Here is a 21,822-nt window from a genome sequence, read left to right as displayed (position 1 = left end):
CTATTTATAAATGAACTAATCACAGGTTACTATTTTTGGAACGGTTTTTACATGTCATTGTTCTTCTGTTGTCTAAACTGTATACCATAAGCATTTAATTTCCTTATGTGATTCTCTTTTTTTCCCCCCCACATATAGCAGTCCAAAAGATGATGAAGAAATTAACAGTGAGGAAGATATGGAAAATGGGGATGATGGCCAAGAGGGAGAACAGGAAGCAGTTCAGAAGGGACCGCCCAAACGAAAACTGGAAATGGCGGAGTATCCCAACTTTATGGCCAAACGCTTTGCTGCTTTTCTGCCTTACCGTGATGTTACCCTGCAGAAATGGTATGACAAGACGCGACTCACAACGGGCAAGAGCAATAAGGTAAAAAAAAAATTTAAAATAATGTTACTTGAGGTTCACTCATAAAGTTTGTTTTCCAAACAACAAATATATATGAGGAAAAACGATTGTTCAATCTTCATTCTGACCTTCTGTATGAAATGATGGCCCTTTAAAGCTTGTCAGTAAATGGCCACTGTTATGATTGGCTTACGATATTGCATAGGAAACGGTATCAACGCTTACTCGCAATTGCACATGATTAAGTGTTTTGAAAACATTATCCATATATTATATATATAAATATATGTTATTATACATCTATATATATATATATATATATATATATATACGTATATATATATATATATATATATATATATACGTATATATATATATATATATATATATATATACGTATATATATATATATATATACGTGTATATATATATATATATATATATATATATATATATACGTGTATATATATACGTGTATATATATATATATATATATATATATTAAAATAAACCACCCATTTGTTTCCAAAGCTAAACTGAACTGGGTTTCATTTCACAAAAGCATTGTGAGCCTAAGCTGATTGTGGAGACCATTGTCACCAATGTTCTATATGATATACTTAACTGAAATAAATAAATAAACAAATAAATAATGAAACAAATAAATGTATCCTGCAATATCAAAACAAGATGTTTTTGAATCTTGTTTAAATAAATGTTTGGTTTATAATAAAGAGGATGTTTTAATCCGGTACAAAGACCCATTATACATCAAAATGTCAAGGGGATCATTAACACCCCAACTGTTTGGTGTTCTAAAAACAATCTTTACGATTATGACTGTACTCATAGGATGGCAAGACTTCATCAGTGAAGAAGAATAGTGGGTGGAAAGTGAATGATAGGGACCATTGAACACTAAGGATTGTATCCCAAAATTAAGGTCATAACTGCATTTATAATAATATAGAAGAAATGTGTTGTTTAATATAGGCCAGGTATCACAGACAGGGCTTAGATTAAGCCAGAATTAGGCTTTAGTTCAATAGGTGGTTTGCAGTCACGTGATTGTGTTGACGCGTAGAATGCAGATAGAGGGCAAGGAGTGAAGAGCGCAATGGACGAGATGGAGGAAAATCCGTACTGTACTACTTTAGACGCTATTACAAGAGAAATATATGAACAGAAAATCGAAACATATATTGGATGTGATTCTTACGTTATGAAGAGGACCGATTTTCAACTGAATTGAGAGATTTGCCTGCAATCGAAGCTATAGATATCAGCACCTAACTCGTCTTACAGACATACTTTGACTTTACAAAGTTCGGAAACTGGTACGTTACACAAACTGCCACATAAGTGTATTTAAACACCTGAATAATGTAATTATAAGCCACATAAATAATGTATTAACTCACATTTGACGAAATGATCACTGCACACACACACAGACAGGCATTTTCCCATTCGGCTCCTCCCGACCGCAGACGTAGGTTTGCAAGGCATTTTTGCTGGTGTCAATTTCCCCTGTCAATTTCTTGTATTTTCCACCCTTATGAATAAGAACTTTTGGCACGCGATAAACTCCTCGTGGTTTGATCGATTTGAGCAACCATAAACGACGCAAAACATAGGCATTTTGAGTGTGTTATAGTGCTTCCTAAATATAGAAAATCACTTCCTGCCCTCCATCTGCATTTCGCGCCATGGCAACGCAGTGGCGTGACGTCACGTGAAAACAAGCTATTAGGACATTTAAATAGCTTTTATTTTTAATGTGCCTTAGAAAAAAAACAGTACTGTTATGCATATTGAGACAAAACAATGGCACTGACATATTTAAAAAAAATGTCAGTGCAAGTTGCTTTCAGTTAAAACTGCTCAAACATGCGTTTTAGTCCAGAATTAGGCTTAAGCCTTGTCTGTGAAACCAGGCCTTGCTGTAGTTTTAGATTGAATATGATGTCACATTGCTTCACTTGATTTGTGAACTGCTTGTGTGCCTTCACTAGTAATTTACAATGTCTTTGTTTTTTTTTCATCACACAGGGTTTTGGGGCATTTGACAGGAATATCTTGACACAGGTGGAGCAGGTTTTAATGGACAAAGAGAGGCTGGTGAGACGCACACAGACGCGCAGGTCTGAATACAGAGTTCTGGGGAAGCCGGAGCCCATCGCACCTGAAATGGACAGCAGTGTCACAGAGGGAGAGGTAAGACTAGGCTCTGATTTTAGAGGGATGAATCTCTTTTAATTGATTATACTGCTCTGTAGATTTGCTATAGCATTGTTAAGAGCAAAACATCTTTAAGTTAGTCAAGCCAGCCAGTTCAGTAGGTGACAATAAGTTTTGATATTTTTCTGTTAGTGTAATTGCATTAGGAGTAACACAATAACCTCACAGTAATCTCATGCTAGAAGACTGACTGACTCCCTCTGTCGTTTTAGGCAGCTGAATTGGCACTGAAAGCTAATGTGCACCTCAAAGATATGGACGAGGAGATTTTTGATGACGATGACTTTTATCACCTGGTAAGAAAACATAGAGGATGAATTGTTATTATGCAGTTTATTTGTCAACAATGACTGCGTTGATGAATAGCTATAATGAGATTGTATACATACTGAGGTGATGTCAGGATGCTCTCTCTCTTTTTCACAGCTACTTCGAGAGCTTATTGAGCGCAAAACAAGTGCGACAGACCCCAATGATCAAGTGGCCATGGGAAAGTGAGTGTTTGTGTGCATGTAATTGTTTCATGCGTCATGTGTATTTGACCATAGTAACTTAATCTCTGATCTTACAGGCAGTGGCTTGCCATCCAGAAACTACGAAGTAAAATCAAGAAGAAGGTGGACACCAAAGCCAGCAAAGGCAGGAAGATCAGGTAAGGCATAAGCCATTCCCCCCAAAAATAAAAATAAAAATTAAGCAGGGATGTGATTTTTCCGGATTAATCCGGAATTCCGGATTTTCCGACCTGAAAATGTGACCTACGTGAATCATGTAGATCTGTAAAAAAAACAAACAAAAAAAAAAAAAAAAACGGGTGTCGGCAGCCGGAATGAAAAGGAGAGAATATGAGGACATAACCCATAACTGGCTGACGTGCGTACAGAAAGTTCCTTCCAAAGTATCAACAAGGACGTATTTGCGTTCAGCCAGAGAATGTCTAATTGGTTCAGCTTGTTCACCTGCTCAATTTCGTATCTCTAGTCGCTCTCGCGCTGGTATCGTTGTCAGTTGACAACATCACAGTTAGGTCACCAGGGCTAGGCGATATATCGATATATTTCAAATTTGCGCTATGATCCATTGCTCCAAGCAAGCTGCTGACTGCTTTTGTAGAAATATGTAGCAGCTATATCGTGCATTCTGTCAGTTGCAGTCCTGACACCTCCGTCTCAACAGCATTAGTGTACAACGCGACAAATACTCGCAATATTAACGCAGAGGAACGGCTACATCAGTTCAGCGAGTTCACAAAAGTAAATTTGCATCTGATTTAATTAAAGCCTTGCCGGTTAAACATGTCAATCACTGCTGATGCGCTGTTCTGAGCGCGAACACCCGACGTGCACATGCACTAAAAGCTTGTCTAACAGCGCCTGGTTGCTGGACTAAGTTATCTTTCGAGTATTATTTCGCTGATACTCTCAAATACACACAAGGTTTACATAAGAACATTTGGTTATGTCTAAACTCAAAGCAAACCGAGAAAATTGAGAGAAATCTGCTTGTCAAATGCTCCGTGTATATTAGACGTGTCGCGTACAGGTCTTAGTGACAGTAGCCCTAATAATAAAAATGCAGCTGCTTGTTCTTAAATGGATAGTTGACCCCAAAATAAAAATTCTGTCATTATTTATTCACTGTAAATGTTGTTCCAAACCTGTATTCATTTATTTCTTGTGCTGAACAAAAAAGAAAATATTTTGAAGAATGTGGGTGACCAGACAGTTGCTGGTCCCCATTGACTTCCATAGGGAAAAATTTTATATGGAAATCACTGGGGTACATCAACTGTTTGGTTACCCACATTCTTCCAAATAATTTAAACAGAAGAAAGAAACTTATTCAGGTTTAAAACAACTTGAGAGAGTAAATTATGACAATTACAATTTTTGGGAGAACTATCTATTTAATGTTAATTAAACAACAAAACACAGAGGAAATCACTCGCTGCTCTTGACTGAGAACTTTAATAGTAGCTTTAATAATAATCAGTGTATAATTTATATAGTGAAGACTATATTTGACTTTGATTGAACATTTACTCTCGCTTTGCGGAAAAGATATTGGGATATATATCGATCGGTGGGGTGGGTGGTCGGGCTTCGTATATTTTCCTGCTTTTTTGTCCTTAGCCAATCACATGCCTGATTAAGAAATTATATTTAATGTGAAGAAAATTGAAGAAATTGAAGTTTTATTATCAGAAGTTCATTCAAAACGCCACATTTTATTTTCAAGCATACATAGTGGGGTATAAGGTCCTAAAAAAAGGAAGCTTGGCAGCATATCACAGATATATTTAATGGAGTTTCATGTTAATCAAAAAGTCCCAGAATGAGAAGAAAATGGTTCGACATTAAGCTTGACAGCAAAAAAACTAATTAGTTCACTTCGGAAAAATCGTATTCAAACTGGAGAAGGACCGCCATTATCAGAAGTTTTATTATCAGAAGTTCATTCAAAACGCCACATTTTATTTTCAAGCATATATAGTGGGGTATAAGGTCCTAAAAAAAGGATGCTTGGCAGCATATTACAGATATACCTGTAGTTAATGGAGTTTCATGTTAATCAAAAAGTCCCAGAAGTGAAAAGAAAATGGTTCAACATTAAGCTTGACAGTTTACATCTTGCAAAATGGTCTATACTTCACACTCTTACTTTTTACCCTAGCCCAACAGGAAGTCGGCTATATAGGGTTGTTTGGAAAACGCATGCAATGGAATTTGAAATACTCCTCCTAGAGAATTCAAACACACAGCACGAAACTCGGTCAGCATGAAGTCAAGACATTGAGGATGAAAGTTTGCGAGGGGATTTTTGATATCTCGAACGGTTTGGCCGTGGCGAGGAAACAAAATTATGGCGTGAAAAGAGAAACAGGAAGTGTGTTATAACTTCTTTATAAATTAACTGATCTTGGTGAAACTTCAGCAGTGCATTCGTTGTAAGAGGCCAGTCACATGGATGTGACTATTGTGAGTCAAAGTTATAGTGCCACCAACTGGCAGCAGGAAGTGTGTCCCTCTTAAAATGTGTGTTGATTTGCGCGTAAAGAGACCTTCCTGAAAATTCTTCTCCTGATTCACAAATACTTTGTAAACGTCAGATGTGATAGTGAAATGTGTGTGTCGTAAATGTGATGCGTGTGCACGTTCATTCTCAATTACCATAAATCCCACCCATTATATCCGACTGACATCAATATATAGGCATATAATAACATGAATGCGAATGAAAAAGAAAGATTTCTCGGATGCAGAAATTGAAGTTTTATTATCAGAAGTTCATTCAAAACGCCACATTTTATTTTCAAGCATACATAGGGATGGGACGGTATGAAAATTTCATATCACGATTACAGTGTCCAAAATAATCGTGATTATCAATATTATCACGGTTTTGTTAAAAATTTATGAAAGTGCTCAAAAAGAACTGATGCTCACACTGAAAACATTTCAACAAGTTTTATAATTGAAAATCAACAAACAACAAACAAAACTAGCCTCTCTATGCAGTTTTTTAGGCAAGATTCTATTCTATGGCATTTGCTTCTTTATAATGCCCGTCGTCAATAGCAACGCATTATTACACAGCGCACATCCATATCACAACGGACGCGCGCTCTTGTTTCATTCAAATACAACTTGCAGTCTTGCGTCTCCGATTTTTGATTGTATTGCAAAAATGAAATCACAGTTGATTTATTGTTTACAGAGTTTGATAATATTGGTGTGATATATCTCGTCTGGGCGATTGTTTGACAAAATGAATTCATAAACAGGTAAGATTTGAAACATTATAGCTAATCTCATTATCAATTCAATATGTCCCCGTAATTATGTGGTAAAAATAAAATCGGTTTAATACGTGATGCATCTATACTTTACTATCCCTTAAAATATCACTCTTAATAATAGTCTTGTTTGAAGTTGTTCGTTCGTCTTTGGCTCAAATCCACTTGCTACGAACTTTTCTTCGCGGAAGCTTGACGTCTATTTCAAGTGAGTGACATAAAATGTTTCAACTCAAAACAACATTTCGTGCCCAATTGTTTCCCAGACGTAGTTTTGGTATTAAGGTCAAAGTTAACTTGCCTTGCGTTCGGGTGATGATCACACAAGACGACTCGGCAGATTTGAAGTGTTTCTATTGCAGTGACTTTTTGTTCGGCAGACAGGATGACCATCCTCGATCAAGTTTCCCTCAGGACTTTTGTAAAACCCAAAATATGACCACACCTCAGATTTGGTCCTCTTAAAAGGCTGAAAAATCTCCTGAGCACAGTCACTGCCTTCTGCCATTCCTTCTCGAATAGTAATTAAAAAAAAATATTGCGTGCTGCGCGCCTGCGTCAGACTGGCCGACAGGATTCAGTGAGTTATTAAAATCGCGATAATCAAACACGGTTTTAATGATAATTACATTTTAAACGATAATACTAACCGTCAGTACATTTTATCACGGTTTATAGTGAAACCGGTTATCGTCCCATCCCTAAGCATACATAGTGGGGTATAAGGTCCTAAAAAAAAGGAAGCTTGGCAGCATATCACAGATATAGTTAATGGAGTTTCATGTTAATCAAAAAGTCCCAGAATGAGAAGAAAATGGTTCGACATTAAGCTTGACAGCAAAAAACTAATTAGTTCACTTCGGAAAAATCGTATTCAAACTGGAGAAGGACCGCCATCGATCACCAGATCTGCTATTACTGGCTCTCATAATAAAAGTAAAAAGAAAAACCGTATGTAATTACTATATAATATTTTTTCAAAATGCTGTTTAAATAGGTACCCAATTAATGTGAATTAAAATGCAGCCTTATTAATGAGCAAAATGTTCGGATGTTAAACGCACCATTTACGCGTGGCTGGGAGCAGGTGTAGATTTCTTGCGTACCAACTAACATTTGGAAAATACGAACATTTTAATGAATCCGAAAATTCACGCCAGAACCACTTTACACACGATATACACACAAATTCGTTCTGCCCGTGTTTCATGAATGAGACCCACTGTATATGACATTCTTTTCAGACGAATACAATCAGAGTTATATCCTGGCTCTTCCAAGCTTGATAATGAGAGTGAAAAAGCGCATCTATTCATGATTGCGCTCAACATGGATCAGCGGGGGTTAATAAAGGTCGTTTGAAGCGATGCGTTCGTGTAAGAAAAATATCCATATTTAAAACTTTATCGACTAAAAGAACTAGCTTCCGGCAGACGGCCATTCACATCGACTTACGGCAAAAGAGTAACACTTGAACTTGACGTACAACATAATGACGGCATTTGACGCCTCTTGCGGTTCAAACAAACAGGACTGGGCAATCACATCTGTCATTACGTTATGCGTCAATCAAGCTTGGAAGAGCCAGAACATTCTTTAATATAACTGATTGTATTCATCTGACAGAAGAATGTCACATACACATAGGGATGGCTTCAGGGTGAGTAAATCATGGGCTAATTTTCATTTTTGGTTGAACTATCCCTTTTAGAACTATAATAGTGTCTTAATGATTCTAACACAACTCTGCTTTGATTTTATTGGCTTACCAAGCTATTTGTTTGGCAGAAAGTCATATGCTGTTATTTGGTAGCTTAATTCAGTTACACCAAGATAGATGATATTACAGGAACGAGGTGGGTTGTCTAAGCACCAGATATCATCTCTTATTATCACATATCTCATTTAATTTTGTGTTTGTAATGTATATGAGTTCAAAATCACTCACAATGAAACCTCACAATTCAATTTACTCAAGACTGTTTGTGTTTATACTTGTCATTCTTTCAAACTTCTTGTCAGGTTTCACATTCACAGTAAGCTGATGAATTTCATGGGTCCTATGGACAACAGCAGCATGAGTGATGAAGCCCGGTGAGTAACGTCTTGTGGTCTTCTCATCTCTGATTTTCTCTTTCTGCTGAAAAATCATATTCATATGATGAATAAAGTTGTTTAACAGTCTAGTTAACACAAGAATGAAAATTCTTATCACCATCAGTCATTATTTAGGCTTCATCATTTATATTTTGGAACAAAATATGTTAAGCAGAGAATCCCAGCTGCTGTTTTCCATACAGGGAATTTATAGATATGAAAAAGGACAAAAAAAAGCTGCACCAGAAAAGCAGTTTAAATTAGAGCCAGACCGATATATCGGCAGGTCGATATTATCGGCCGATATTAGGCATTTTCCAAACTATCGGTATCTGCAGTTATAATGGGCGATAAATTAATATTTCAAAAATAAAATAAAAATGGACGAAACACGCTTGAACCATGGCATGAGTGTTGGATTTGTATAGTTTGTCCACCAGAGGGCACTCAGTCATCAGTCTGTTCTGTTGTGACAATAAAAGAAACATTTTTTCAACATTTGTTCATTTTTTGTTGCGCGTTTCGGGAAAAAAAAAATATAATCGGCCGATATATCGGAATATCGTATTTTAAAACCAACAAATATTTGTATCGGTATCGGCCTTCAAAATCCTTTATCAGTCGGGCTCTATGTGCACTACATTTTACAGACTTCTAAAGCCATACAATAGCTTTATTTGAGGAACAGATAAACTGTCTTTCTAGCAGCTAGAACAATCTGCAAAATATTTTTTGTGCTCTATGGAAAAAGAAAAAAATGTTGGAATAACATGAGGGTGAACAAATGATGACTGACCTTTTAACTGTCAAAGCATGATTTGAGTGGGCTTTTTGTATGCCAGTCTGTGTTTGTACCCTTAATGTGTTACTGTGATTTATACAATGGTCTGGGTGAATACTCGATTCTGATTGGCTGGAGGGTGTCCGTTAAAAAGTGATCGAGGACACCTAGTAAAGTAGTTCTGGTGAAACTGCCTGTTTACCATTCGAAATGAATAAATAAATGCGCTGCCTACAACAGCTGTGAGTAACCATAGCAACAGGCAGTCAAACGCTCTATCAAAACAAACATCTAACGTTAGATACTATAGCCTAATACAACAATGAGCGACTTCGTTATTTCTTTTTAACATTTATGGAGAATATGGCAACTTTGACGACTGGTATGCTGTAGGTCGATGGACTGGAGAGCCGTCAAATGATGTCGGTGACAGGCCATCGATGCGAGAGCAGTCTGCGGGCTTACGTTACTGTGCTCCGTCTCTCCGTGAGCTTTTGTGGATCCTCCTGACTGGCCGACTTTTTCAAATTGCGCTATAAATGGAAACGTTGAAATTAATTGTAAATAAAAAAGCTAGCATGTAGGCAAATGACCCTCTCTTTGATCTGATTAATTTATTGCCCTCTATAAGCGCAAATCGCTGGTGCTCAGGACTAATTGTTTTTTTTTGGTCGTGTTTTTTGGATTGATTAATTGTTTTATATGTAATAAAAAAATAACTATGCCTACCTTTGTGTTTCATGAAAAAAAAAAAAAACATTTTTTTTTAATGTTATTTTTACAAGTTATTATTTGTAAAAACTAGATTTAGCCTAATTAAAATATAAACTAATGTTTTAAAAATGTTTTATTTGGCAAGTGACCATGGTATAAGCGGGTTAATGCCCTCCGAGGTGTCCATTGTCAGATTTTAATGGACCTCCGCTGCGCGTCGGCCGGTTCACGCCTTGCCGTCGTCCATTAAAACCTGACAATGGACACCTCGTCGGGCATTAACCCTTACGTAATGACACCAGTAGAATGTTTTGTGCGTTCGTGTGCTTGTATGTATGTGTGTGCGTTTAATTAATGGTTCAGTCGTGTGTTTCTCTGTCCTGTCAGCCTACAGTAATCCACCTCAAACAGAGGAACAGGCTAATCAAACACACTTTGGAGATATGCAAATACACACACATTCACGCGTCAAAGATTTCACTTTTAATCCCGCTTCTCATATTTTTATGTTTTCTCATGGTGTGACAAAGACTGATGTACATAATCAGGCGTTTTGTAGTTACTTTTTTCATTTTCTTTTGAGTGATCAAAACATAATGTTTTCATATTAAACAACATGCACTTCTGTTCAAAGTTTGGGGTCAGTAAGATTTTTTTTTTTTTTTTTTAAGAAATAAACTTTTATTCTGCAAGGACACAATACATTGATCAAAAGTGACAGTAAATACATTTATGATGTTACAAAATTTTTCTGTTTTTATTCATTAAAGAATCCCGAAAAATATATATATCAGAGTTTCCACAAACGTATTAAGCAGCACAACTGTTTTCATCATTGGTAATAATCATATATAATCATATATATAAACAAATTACTGTTGTATGTAGTCTATGTATGTATGGTATGTATGTATATATTTATGGACTACCCAAGCAAAAATATACCCTAAACTACCCTGTTTTTGGGGTGTTACCCTGTTTTTTTTAGGTGTAAAAAACACTTTTCATGATTATGATTATTGGATATTGTTAAATACAAAAATCAGTCTTGATCTATTTATTATGGAAGCTTGTTTCTGCCATGGAATATAATTGCAACTTTTTATCTTGCAATTCTGACATTATCTGACATTATAACTCACAATTACCTTTTTTCTTCGTTTACTCCCCAGTACTTTTCTGTCTCCTCAATTTTAGTCTATTTCTAAAACAAAATTATCAAATGACTTCAGAATTATTTTAGAACAAAATTATTTCAAATGACTTCAAGTCAAATGACTTGACAACAGAAGTCAATATTCACTTTCTTTATACAAGTAAGAGCTTGAACATTCTGCTAAATCACGATGTTTGCGTTCCTCTGAACAGAATCGCACAGATTTTGAGCGACATGGGGATTAAATGAGAATTTTTTTAAATTTTTTGAGTGAAAATTCTCATTTAATAAAATATTGAAATTGTATACACCTAAAACAGGAAATCAAAATCGTACAATATCAAGCCTTGAACACACTGATCTTCTATTGTTTTCCTTTCCTCAAACACTCACAGTAATTATTCCTGAGGAGGTTATAAGGGTTCCAGCATATGCTGTGCTGTTTGGAGAGGTGTAGAGGAGTGATATGGAGGATGTGGAGGCAGGATTATAGAGGAGAGGATGGATTGATGAAGAGGTGGAGGTGAAGGATAGACTTGGCCTGGTGATCACTGTCACAGTTCTGTTCTACTTGAGCACGTAGAGGACGAAAACATGAAGGACTCAAGAAGGTGATAGAAATGAAATGAATTATGCTGAACTGTAATGCGCGCACACACACACACATCCATCTTTAGGAAGACCAGGAGACAAATAAATTACATTTTTGTAATTTTTTTTTTTTGCCAAGATAACCGCTCTGAGTCTTCTCATATAATGCCTGATGAGTTTGGAGGAAACCTGAATATAGATCAGAGACCATTCATCCATACAGAATCTCTCCAGATCCTTCAGATTCCCAGATCCATATTGGTGCTTCTTCTCTTCAGTTCAGCCCACACATTTTCTATAGGGTTCAGGTCTGGAACTGGGATGGCCGTTGCAGATGCTTGCTTTTGTGCTCAGTGACAGTGAGCCGTTGTTTGGATTTTGATGTTTGTTTTTGGATCACTGTCCTGTTGGAAGATCCAAACATGGCCCGTTGTAAGATTTCTAGCACAGGCTGTCAGTTTTTGATTTTTTTTTTTATATATCTGTTGGTATTTGATCGTATCCCTGATGTCATGTATCTGAATAAGATGTCCAGGACATCTGGCAGAAAATTAGGCCCACAGCATTAAAAATAAAGGTGCTTTTTTGGCAGGAAACACAGAAAGTATAGCCTGGCTGCACCCTCCTACGCACTTCCGCTCAATTTCATTTTCCTTCAGTACTACGTCTGGGACCGCTCCATAACCTTAGGTTTCCAGAAATCAATTTTTTGTAGGACCAATCAGCGAATAGAGGGAGTGGCTGAGAACGATGACGTTGATGTAGTGCGTCAGTTTGAGTTCAGTAATGGCAGCGGAGAAAGACGTGAGAAAAGCCAGTCGGTCCGTTGTTGGTAAAGAAACTGCCGAATATACAGAATTTAAAGCCGGATTGTTATCATCTCACCTCTTGTTGCACAACGGAGGACCAAGTGAAGGAGGCAGAAAGTTTGGAAGTTTGTGCTGGGCAGCTCGTGCACAATGACCGTGACATTTTGGACGGACGGTTTAGCCTGGTGTTCGCGGTGTTCGGAAGCCCCGAGTCCTGGCTGCTAAACTATTGTTGAAGATCCGCTCAGGAGTCATGTCAGTCGCTCAGATTCCCAACAGTAAATATACTGATTCTTGTGATGAACATTTTGAGCCCCTTTGTGCACTCGTACAGGAGGTTGGTGTGTCAGTTTTACATGTTGTAAATCATACAAATTGGTTGTGATTTAAAAAAAAAAAATTGTCATAAATAAAAATTTGAAAACCCATACTTCGGAGACTATATTTGATTTTCAGTTTTAGATGTCAGTGGTTAATTTGTTTTAATAAAAAAAACAACTAAATGCCATATAAAAATGTACAAACACATACTTTGAAGACCATAATTAAGGTAATTAAGAAACAAAAATACGTAATATGAAAAATTGTTGTTTATTACACATCTGCAGACAGACTGATCATTCACTGTAACTTACAGCATTTGCGGCAGATCAGAAAACGACCACAGCGGCGTATTTGTAATGATTAGATACAGCTTCGACCATTGACTGAATAATCACTGTCCTTCATGTCAAATATACGTTTCGAATTAATAATTGTTCCTAGATTAACAAAACCTGCAGCTCTTGTTGACTGAAATCCTATTGTAAACATAATCCTCTGATCATTCGGAGTTCGGACTTGTTGTTTCTTTTACTGTCTATGGTTGTTTCCAGCCGTTTCGGCGCATGACATACGTCACTCACGACCACACATTAGCGATTGGCTATGGCAGATCGTGAGTGACTCTGGGCAGATCCAATAGATTTGAACTTTAATAGTGAACCCGTCTACAAGGAAGGAAACGTTTCTCAATTGAGGGAGGCCAGACTCTATGTACAAATGAAATGTACTAGAGTCTGGTTGAACCAGGCTACAGAAAGTACCCCATGTGTAAAAATGAAATACTCTGCTGTGTCTTTAATGCTGTGGGCCTAATTTTCGTCCAGACCTCCTGGACATCTTGTTTAGATACATGGCATCATGGATTCGATCAAATACCATAAATGGTACTTTTCAAAAGTTTGGGGTCTAAGATTTTGCAAGGAAAAAATAAATAAATAAAACTTTTATTTAGCAAGGATGTGTTAAATAGATTAAAAGTGTCAGTAAAGGCATTTATAATGTTCCAAATTTCATTTTAAGTAAATTGTTCTTTTGAACTTTATCAGTGAATGTACTGTATCACAAAATAGTTTTCACCCCCCCCCCCCACACACACACACACAAAAAAAAAGAAAAGAAAAAGCAGCTCAACTCTATTCAAAATTGATAATAGGATATTCTTCTTGAGCATCAAATTAGCATATTAGAATGATTTCAGACTGTAGGAATGGCAATTTCAATTCAGCTTTGCTGTCACTGGAGTATGTTAAATTTTATTAAAAAAATGTTCATTTAAATGAAATGTTCCATAATATTACTATTTTTACTGTATTTGTGATCAAATAAATGCAACCTTTTAAGTCAAGAGACCAAAACGTGAAAAACTCTTACCTTGACCCCTTAAGTTGGGCTCAGACTACTGGATGTTTAGGCCGATTTATCCTCGATTTAACCCTCCCGACAATCTGAGAAGACATCTTGTCCAGGACGCTGGTCGGGTACGATGTTTGGCCCAGATTATCTGCTAATATGAGGCTTTTACAGATCAAATCTTAAACCTCCCAATCTGCTTGCAAACATTTTGCATGCAATAAGGTGTGTGTATGTGTAGCATTAAAGGAGTAGTTCACTTTTAAAAAAAACTTTTGCCGATAATTTTCTCACCCCCACGTCATCCAAGATATCCATGTCATTCTTTCTTCAGTCGAAAAAAAAAAAAAATTAGGTTCATCAAGGTTTTTGATTAAAACATTCCAGGATATTTCTCCATATAATGCAGTTTTCTGGGAACCAAACGGTTCAAGGTCCAAAAGACAGTTTCAGTGCAAACTGTTCAAAGGGCTTTAAACGATTCCAGACGACGAATAAGGGTCTTTTTCAAGTGAAACGATCGCTCATTTAAAAAAAAAAAAATAACAAAGTTTAAGTTTTATAAGCTCAAATGGTCGCCTTGCTCTGTTCTGTGATGCGCGTTCGTGACTCTCCTGTTCGAACTCGTTTATCAAAATGAACGAACCTTTTTTCGTGTCATTTGGTTCATTTAACGAACTAAATGAACGAATTGACTCGGGAAAAGATTAGTTCATTTTGATGAATGAGTTCGAACAGGAGAGTCACGAACGTGCATCACAGAACAGAGCAAGGCGACCATTTGAGCTTATAAAACGTAAACTTTATTTATTTATTAAATGAGCTATCGTTTCGCTTGATAAGACCCTCATTCATTGTCTGGAATCGTTTAAAGCCCTTTGAACAGTTTGCACTGAAACTGTCTTTTGGACCTTGAACCGTTTTGGTTACCAGTAAAGTCCATTATATGGAGAAAAATGCTGGAATGTTTAAAACAAAGAAAGAAAGGCATGGACATCTTGGATGACATGGGGGTGAGTAAATTTTCAGCAAAAACATTTTTTTTTAAAGCGAACTACTTCTTTAAATTCACAATATTCATAAATTATTATTTTTTTTTTTTCAATTGAAATTTAAATTTAAATAGGGGAAATTAGTTAGTGAAATAATACTGCATGCACTCTTTGCCGTGCAGTATATTATGATAGTGTTCTAAATTTTTTATTTTTTTTAAATCGCAACATACTGACAATAACACTGTGACCGTTATCAGAGCCACAGATGACACAAAATGAAGCCTGACCTTTGCCAGCCCACACACATATACGTAGTAACACGTGCTTGGTCTTATTTACATAACAATCGGTGAACTACAGTAATAATGATGTATGCCGATGGCATCAGAGAGTGACCGGTGACCTTTGCCGGAGAGAGATTCTAGGAGACCTTTTCCTCGTGCAGCCAGATACACTCGTCTCGTACACAAACACTTTCCCTCGCCTGCTTACACATCCCCTCTGCCATATCTTCACACCGGCTCTATAACACCGACATGCACCACTGGCCCCATGAATGTTAATGTTGACGTTGCAGGATGGGGAGTGCACAGTGCACACACAGCCTACACTCTCTCGCAAGCAAAAAGACACGAAGCATACAAATTCTTTGGGGGCTTGAGATCATCTCAATGCATTTGTCCCTGATGGGGTGATGGGACGAGCCAGGGAATCTGGGTAGTGCGAGGGTCCTGGGTAAACCTCATCAGGAGAGATGGGTCTCATCTTTTCTCTCTGATCCTGAGCCCTCTGCTTCTCCAGGTTCTGTTTGGATCAGATTGTATGCATTGTGTGACGGCGGCTACGTGCTATAATCCTGAACGCTGGTGGTGCATTTCTAACAGGGATTTGGGATTAAGGATGGTCCTGTTAGCCTGGTCTCAGCCCTGGCCCTCTGGGATATTAGCACATCAGTCTCAGGACCGTTCTTGTGTGCTTTTGTCCTCTCTGCATTAAGTAGGGCCACAGTTTATCTATTAGGATTTTTGGCCTTTAGTCGTGGATGAACAGATTGAGTTCTTCGCGCCACTTGTATATAGATGATCTTATCTTGTTTAATACCAGTTTTGTTTCCCAATTTTGTTGGCTTGCTGCTAAAATCTAAGTGATGAGAACAAATTTACAGCTCAAATAATACCCATTCTTATCAGTATAATAAAAAATAAGCTTCACGTTTCTGCTTTTTAATCCTCAATTTGATATTATCTTCCCAAAGTTTATTTCCATTGTAAGTGTCTCATCATAACCTTGATCTTTCTTTCTTTGAGGAACAAGTTGAAATTAATTTTGTTGTAGTCAGCATTATGCCTCAAGTTTTGTTATTTTGAGCTCGACTTTTATTGAACATTGAATACAGCCGTAAACATGGTATAGTGATGTCAGATGGTGATGTTATGGTACTTTAATTTATGTGTGTGTGTATACTTTTCCTTTGACATTTGTTCTACACACACCCATAGCGAAATTCCTAAGCAGTTGTTCATTTTTGAACGGACTTTTTTGTAATAACTAGAATAAGACAGCTTGGGGTGTGAGTGTGCAGAGTACATTGTTGAACAAAATTTCATAATATTTTTGTTCTGTTTATACCACAAACTCTTAAATTGAAAAAAAACTTATTATAAAACCCTATTGGAGAATCTCGAAGAAACCTGTGGCGAATTAGACTTCTGGGTTCTGACTTCATATCTGCACTATATATATATATATATATATATATATATATATATAGTATATATATACAGTTGTGTTCAAAATAATAGCAGTCCAACATCACTAACCAAATCAATCACTGTTTTTGGTAGAAATTATATTTCTACATGGCAAATGATTTACTAGTAGGTGTAGTAGAGTAATAGAAAAACAACAGACCCAACAGTCATGACATGTATGTTGCTAGTTCTGTATAATTGAATCATTAATTGAAAGGGGTGTGTTCAAAATAATAGCAGTGTGGAGTTCAATTAGTGAGGTTAATAATTCTGTGAAAAAACTAGTGTCAATTAGTGGCCCTTATTTAAGGACGAAGGCAGTACTGGACTGTACATGGTGGTTATAGTGCATTTCTCTCTGAAGATCTGAATAAAATGGGCCGTTCCAAACATTGTTCAGAAGAACAGCGTTCTTTGATTAAAAAGTTGATTGGAGAGGGGAAAACTTATAAAGAAGTGCAGAAAATGATAGGCTGCTCAGCTAAAATGGTATCAAATGCTTTAAAATGGCAACCAAAACCAGAAAGACGTGGAAGGAAACGGAAAACTACTGTTCGAATGGATCGAAGAATAGCCAAGATGGCAAAGACTCAGCCAATGATCAGCTCCGGAGTGATCAAAGAAGATCTCAAGTTACCCGTGAGTACAGCAACAATTAGAAGACGCCTATGTGAAGCCAAGCTATCAGCAAGAAGCCCCCGCAAAGTCCCATTTTTAAAAAAACGACATGTGCTGAAGAGAATACAATTTGCCAAAGAACACATTAACTGGCCTAAAGAGAAATGGCGCAATATTTTGTGGACTGATGAAAGTAAGATTGTTCTTTTTGGGTCTAGGGGCCATAGACAGTTTGTCAGACGACCCCCAAACACTGAATTCAAGCCACAGTACACTGTGAAGACTGTGAAGCATGGTGGCACAAGCATCATGATATGGGGCTGTTTCTCGTACCATGGTGTTGGGCCTATTTATCGTATCCCACAGATTATGGATCAGTTTGAGTACATCAAAATACTTAAAGAGGTCATGTTGCCTTATGCTGAAGAGGAAATGCCCTTGAAATGGGTGTTTCAACAAGACAACGACCCAAAACACACCAGTAAGCGTGCAGCATCTTGGTTCCAGACCAACAAGATTAACGTTATGGAGTGGCCAGCTCAATCCCCGGACCTTAATCCTATAGAAAACCTTTGGGCTGACATCAAAAATGCAGTTTTTGAGGCAAAACCAAAAAATGCAGAGGAACTGTGGTCTGTAGTGCGATCGTCCTGGGCTGGAATACCTGTTCACAGGTGCCAGAAGTTGGTCGACTCCATGCAACACAGATGTGAAGCAGTTCTCAGAAACCATGGTTATACAACTAAATATTAGTTCAGTGATTCACAAGAAAGCTAAATCTTCAAGTATTTTTCAGTTTATACAGTAAATGTTTGACTTTGTAAGGAAAAATGCAGACACTGCTATTTTTTTGAACAGCCTAATTTACCTTTTTCTACACTTTCTATAAAGTAAAAACAAATTTCATAAATTTTTCTTTATGTTTTGATCTTGAATAGAATGTGCAGTGTTCCCAATGCATTTTTGTGTATTGAAATAAAAGTTGTTTTTAGGATTTTGAGCTTTACTCATTTTTTTGAACACACTGCTATTATTTTGAACATAACTGTATATATATATAATCTCCACTAATCTTCAAACTTGTTTAAGTCTATTAAGCTCACTAAGACTACATTTATTTGATTAAAAGTACAATAAATATTTCATAAAATTACATAACATTTTTAAAGTAACCTTTTACTTTAAATTAAAATATAATTTATTTCTTTAATGGCAAAGCTGAATTTTCAGCATCATTACTCCAGTCACATGATCCTTCAGAAATCAATCTAATATCCCGATTTGCTGCTCAAGTATTTTTCTATCAATGTTGAAAACAGCTGTGCTGCTTTATTTCTCTGAAAAACCATGATACTTGTTTTTCAGGATTCTTTGAGAATTAGAATTTTCAAAAGAACTATTTATTTGAAATAGAAATGTTTTGCAACAGTATAAAAGTTTTTTTGACTGTTACTTTTGATCAATTTGATGCATCCTTTCTGAATAAATAAACGCATTATGTATCTATCTTAATGTCCCCAAAAATTTTAATGGTAGTGTATTGTGATACTATGTGTATATACTTTAATATGAATATGGCACAACATTTTTTTTAAATGACATTTTCTGAATTGAGAAATGCAGTAATTTATTCAATCTATTTTCTTGTATTTGTGTTCAGGTCTGAGCTGTTTCGTTCCCTGTTTGCAAATGGTCCAGCACACTGAAACATCTGTCTCAACGCTTAAACCCCAGTGTGTGTATGTGCTGCACTATTCTCACACACTTCTACAGGTGAAATCCTTCCGGGACCTCACTCAAACCTAGGTTTTTTTTTCCTGTAAATGAAACTAAAATTACTTTTTATTTGTAAAATGACACATTTTTTAGTGCCCTTATATTAAAAATACCATTTTGACAACAAATGTTTCTTGTTTTGTTAATGTTTTCATTGATGTCTTAATTTTACACAAAGTACATGATCACATTTATTAAAAACCAATATGTACCTCTGTTTTAATTTCCCTCTCTGGAAGCATTCTGTAATGTTTTCTGATCAGAGAATCCCAGGTTATCCACTTCAAGCTTTTACTATTGTCGCTGCCATCATTTTAATTGGGTATTGAATTGCTGTGATTCAATTTGGCCTTTTGTCGTTGTCGGTAGGTAGTATGAGAATAGACTGTTAAACCCACACAGAGGGGACCAGATGAGAGAATGATTGCTGAATTGATAAATCAATGGAAGTGTGTTCCCAGATCCTTATGTCATTTGATTTCTCTCAAGAACGAAGAATAGCATGAAGACAAGCACTGATTAGTTCTTGTTAGAAACACGCAGTCACTGAACATTCATGATTTCATCTCAGGCCACACTTTGCAGTTTGCATACTTGTGTAATTTTCCTCCCTCTCTGATTCTTAGTGTTTATTTAACATCCGGATATTTTTTTGTTACAGTATATTTGACATCTATACATAACCCATCATTAATGGCTAGCCTTTTGCTTTCGTAAATGAGCAACAATGCCTATTTCCCACATTACATTGTGATTAGTTGTCGAAAGATGTTATCAAATGTAACTAGGAGCCCAAACTTTTTTTTTTCTTTTTTTTTTTTTGTCCAACTCAAAGGTAGATCCTTCTGGGTATTTCAGAGAGGAGGGGGTGCCTAATCACAATCAACTAACCTCTGGTATACTTCAGGGTTCAGTACTTGGCCCTTTTGTTTTCACACACATAACATACTTGTCATTCAAGCACACGGACTTCCCTGCTAAGCAAGGGATAAACAGCTCTATTTAACATACCAGCACAGCTCTCAACTTGTCTAGTGGGCATCTTGGTCTGGATAAACGCACAGTGTTGCCAACTATTTTCAAATGAAAGTAGCTAACGCCTTCCCTAAAAGTCGCTAAATGTCGCTAGATGATCATACGTTAATTAGCATATTCGTGACGTCATCGCGTCGTACTTGCGTTCCCCTTGCCTAATGTGTTTTCTCTATAAATTAATGCTCAGCTCACATATTAATGTATTTAATATATTATAATATAATATAGACGAATGCAAAATAAAGCTATTCTCTTTTCCTATGTATTTTTGTCACACAAAACGAGTGATGTAGCCTATAGTGAATGACAAAAAAGTAATACAGCAAGCACAAGAAAAGAAAGGAAACTAAATTGTTTAATTAAAAAAACATTATTATTTAAAGAAAGCAGATAAGTGATAGGTCCGTGGGAAAACACTGCTCATTCACCTCTGTCAGTGGCGTACAACACATGATCTGCTCCTCTCAGCCATTCACTAAACAGGGTAGACGTAGAGTGAATGAAAGCAAAGGGAGAAAAGCAAAAGTCGGGGTCTGAAAAGTCGCCAAAAATAGCGACTATTTGCGCGATTGTTTTGCAGTTTGTACGCGGATGAGAACATCTCCCTGCTCTGTCTGTCTACAGCTGGGAGGGGCCGCCGCGCGAGGACCGGGCCACCTGTGAGTGATTTGGGACGGGGTGGGACCCACGGCAGCACTCGCTGCTCGTTGAGATGAGGAAAAAAGATATGTGATTTCACATCAGAGTCTCCAAAAGTCTCTAATAACACCAGAAAAAGTCACTAGATTTGTCGCTAGTCGCTTTTTTGAAAATTTGTCGCTAGGGGGGTCTGAATACTCGCTAAATATAGCGACAAAGTCGCTAAGTTGGCAACACTGTAAACGCACTTCAACCAAGTATGTACTATATAATTAAAAATCCTGTTTTTCATGATATGACCCTGTACAATCAATCAAGAGCCTGTACATGTAAGATAATTAGATTTTATTCAGTTATTTTTAAGGGGCAATCACAGTTTGCCACAGTAAACAGGAAATTCTCCTTTTTGTACATGGTGAGACAGCTTCAGTAACATGTTCAACAATGCTTACAGATACAGATGAGACAATTCATCACCCATTAGGGTCACAACCTGATACATTTTTCACCTTTCATTGAGTCTAGTAGTCGCAGCTTGAGGTTTTCCGGTAGCAGCTACAACCATCATATTGAATGATACACTGAGGATACAACAGAGCATCTTAAGATCGTGTATAATACTCCATTCGCCTCTCTCAAGTATCATTTGCCCCCTCCATTGCTTGCTTATACTACATTTCTACACTACACTCCTGGTAAGTCTTTCCAGAACATGTATATGGTAACAACCAAATTCAACTAACCTAAACGTTTGTTGAATGTTCTACAGTTACGCACTTGCCGTATAATGTACCATGTTG

At 36.8% G+C, this 21,822-nt stretch overlaps 2 protein-coding genes across 15 annotated transcripts in view; one reads left to right on the top strand and one right to left on the bottom strand.

Annotated features, from left to right (window-relative positions):
* Positions 1-21,822, top strand: part of aatf (apoptosis antagonizing transcription factor) — a 31,805-nt gene that overhangs the window by 9,872 nt on the left and 111 nt on the right. The window contains exons 6-12 of the mRNA XM_039662381.2: positions 139-370; positions 2,402-2,566; positions 2,803-2,886; positions 3,017-3,084; positions 3,162-3,242; positions 8,409-8,480; positions 19,233-21,822. The exon at positions 19,233-21,822 is cut by the window's right edge and continues 111 nt beyond it. Of these exons, the coding sequence (XP_039518315.2) occupies positions 139-370; positions 2,402-2,566; positions 2,803-2,886; positions 3,017-3,084; positions 3,162-3,242; positions 8,409-8,480; positions 19,233-19,278 (748 nt within the window). The 3' untranslated portion in view covers positions 19,279-21,822. The remainder of the gene's footprint in view (positions 1-138; positions 371-2,401; positions 2,567-2,802; positions 2,887-3,016; positions 3,085-3,161; positions 3,243-8,408; positions 8,481-19,232) is intronic.
* Positions 21,347-21,822, bottom strand: part of acaca (acetyl-CoA carboxylase alpha) — a 100,776-nt gene continuing 100,300 nt past the window's right edge. For all 14 annotated transcript variants that reach the window (XM_089129922.1, XM_089129925.1, XM_089129923.1 and 11 more), the window contains one exon: positions 21,347-21,822. This exon is cut by the window's right edge and continues 824 nt beyond it. The gene's annotated coding sequence lies outside the window, so the exon portion shown is untranslated.

This window comes from Pimephales promelas, chromosome 4 (assembly GCF_988280905.1).
Source record: "Pimephales promelas chromosome 4, fPimPro1.hap1.1, whole genome shotgun sequence".
NCBI lineage: Eukaryota > Metazoa > Chordata > Actinopteri > Cypriniformes > Leuciscidae > Pimephales > Pimephales promelas.
Note: the sequence above shows the minus strand (reverse complement) of the source record. Positions and strands in the feature narration are given on the sequence as shown.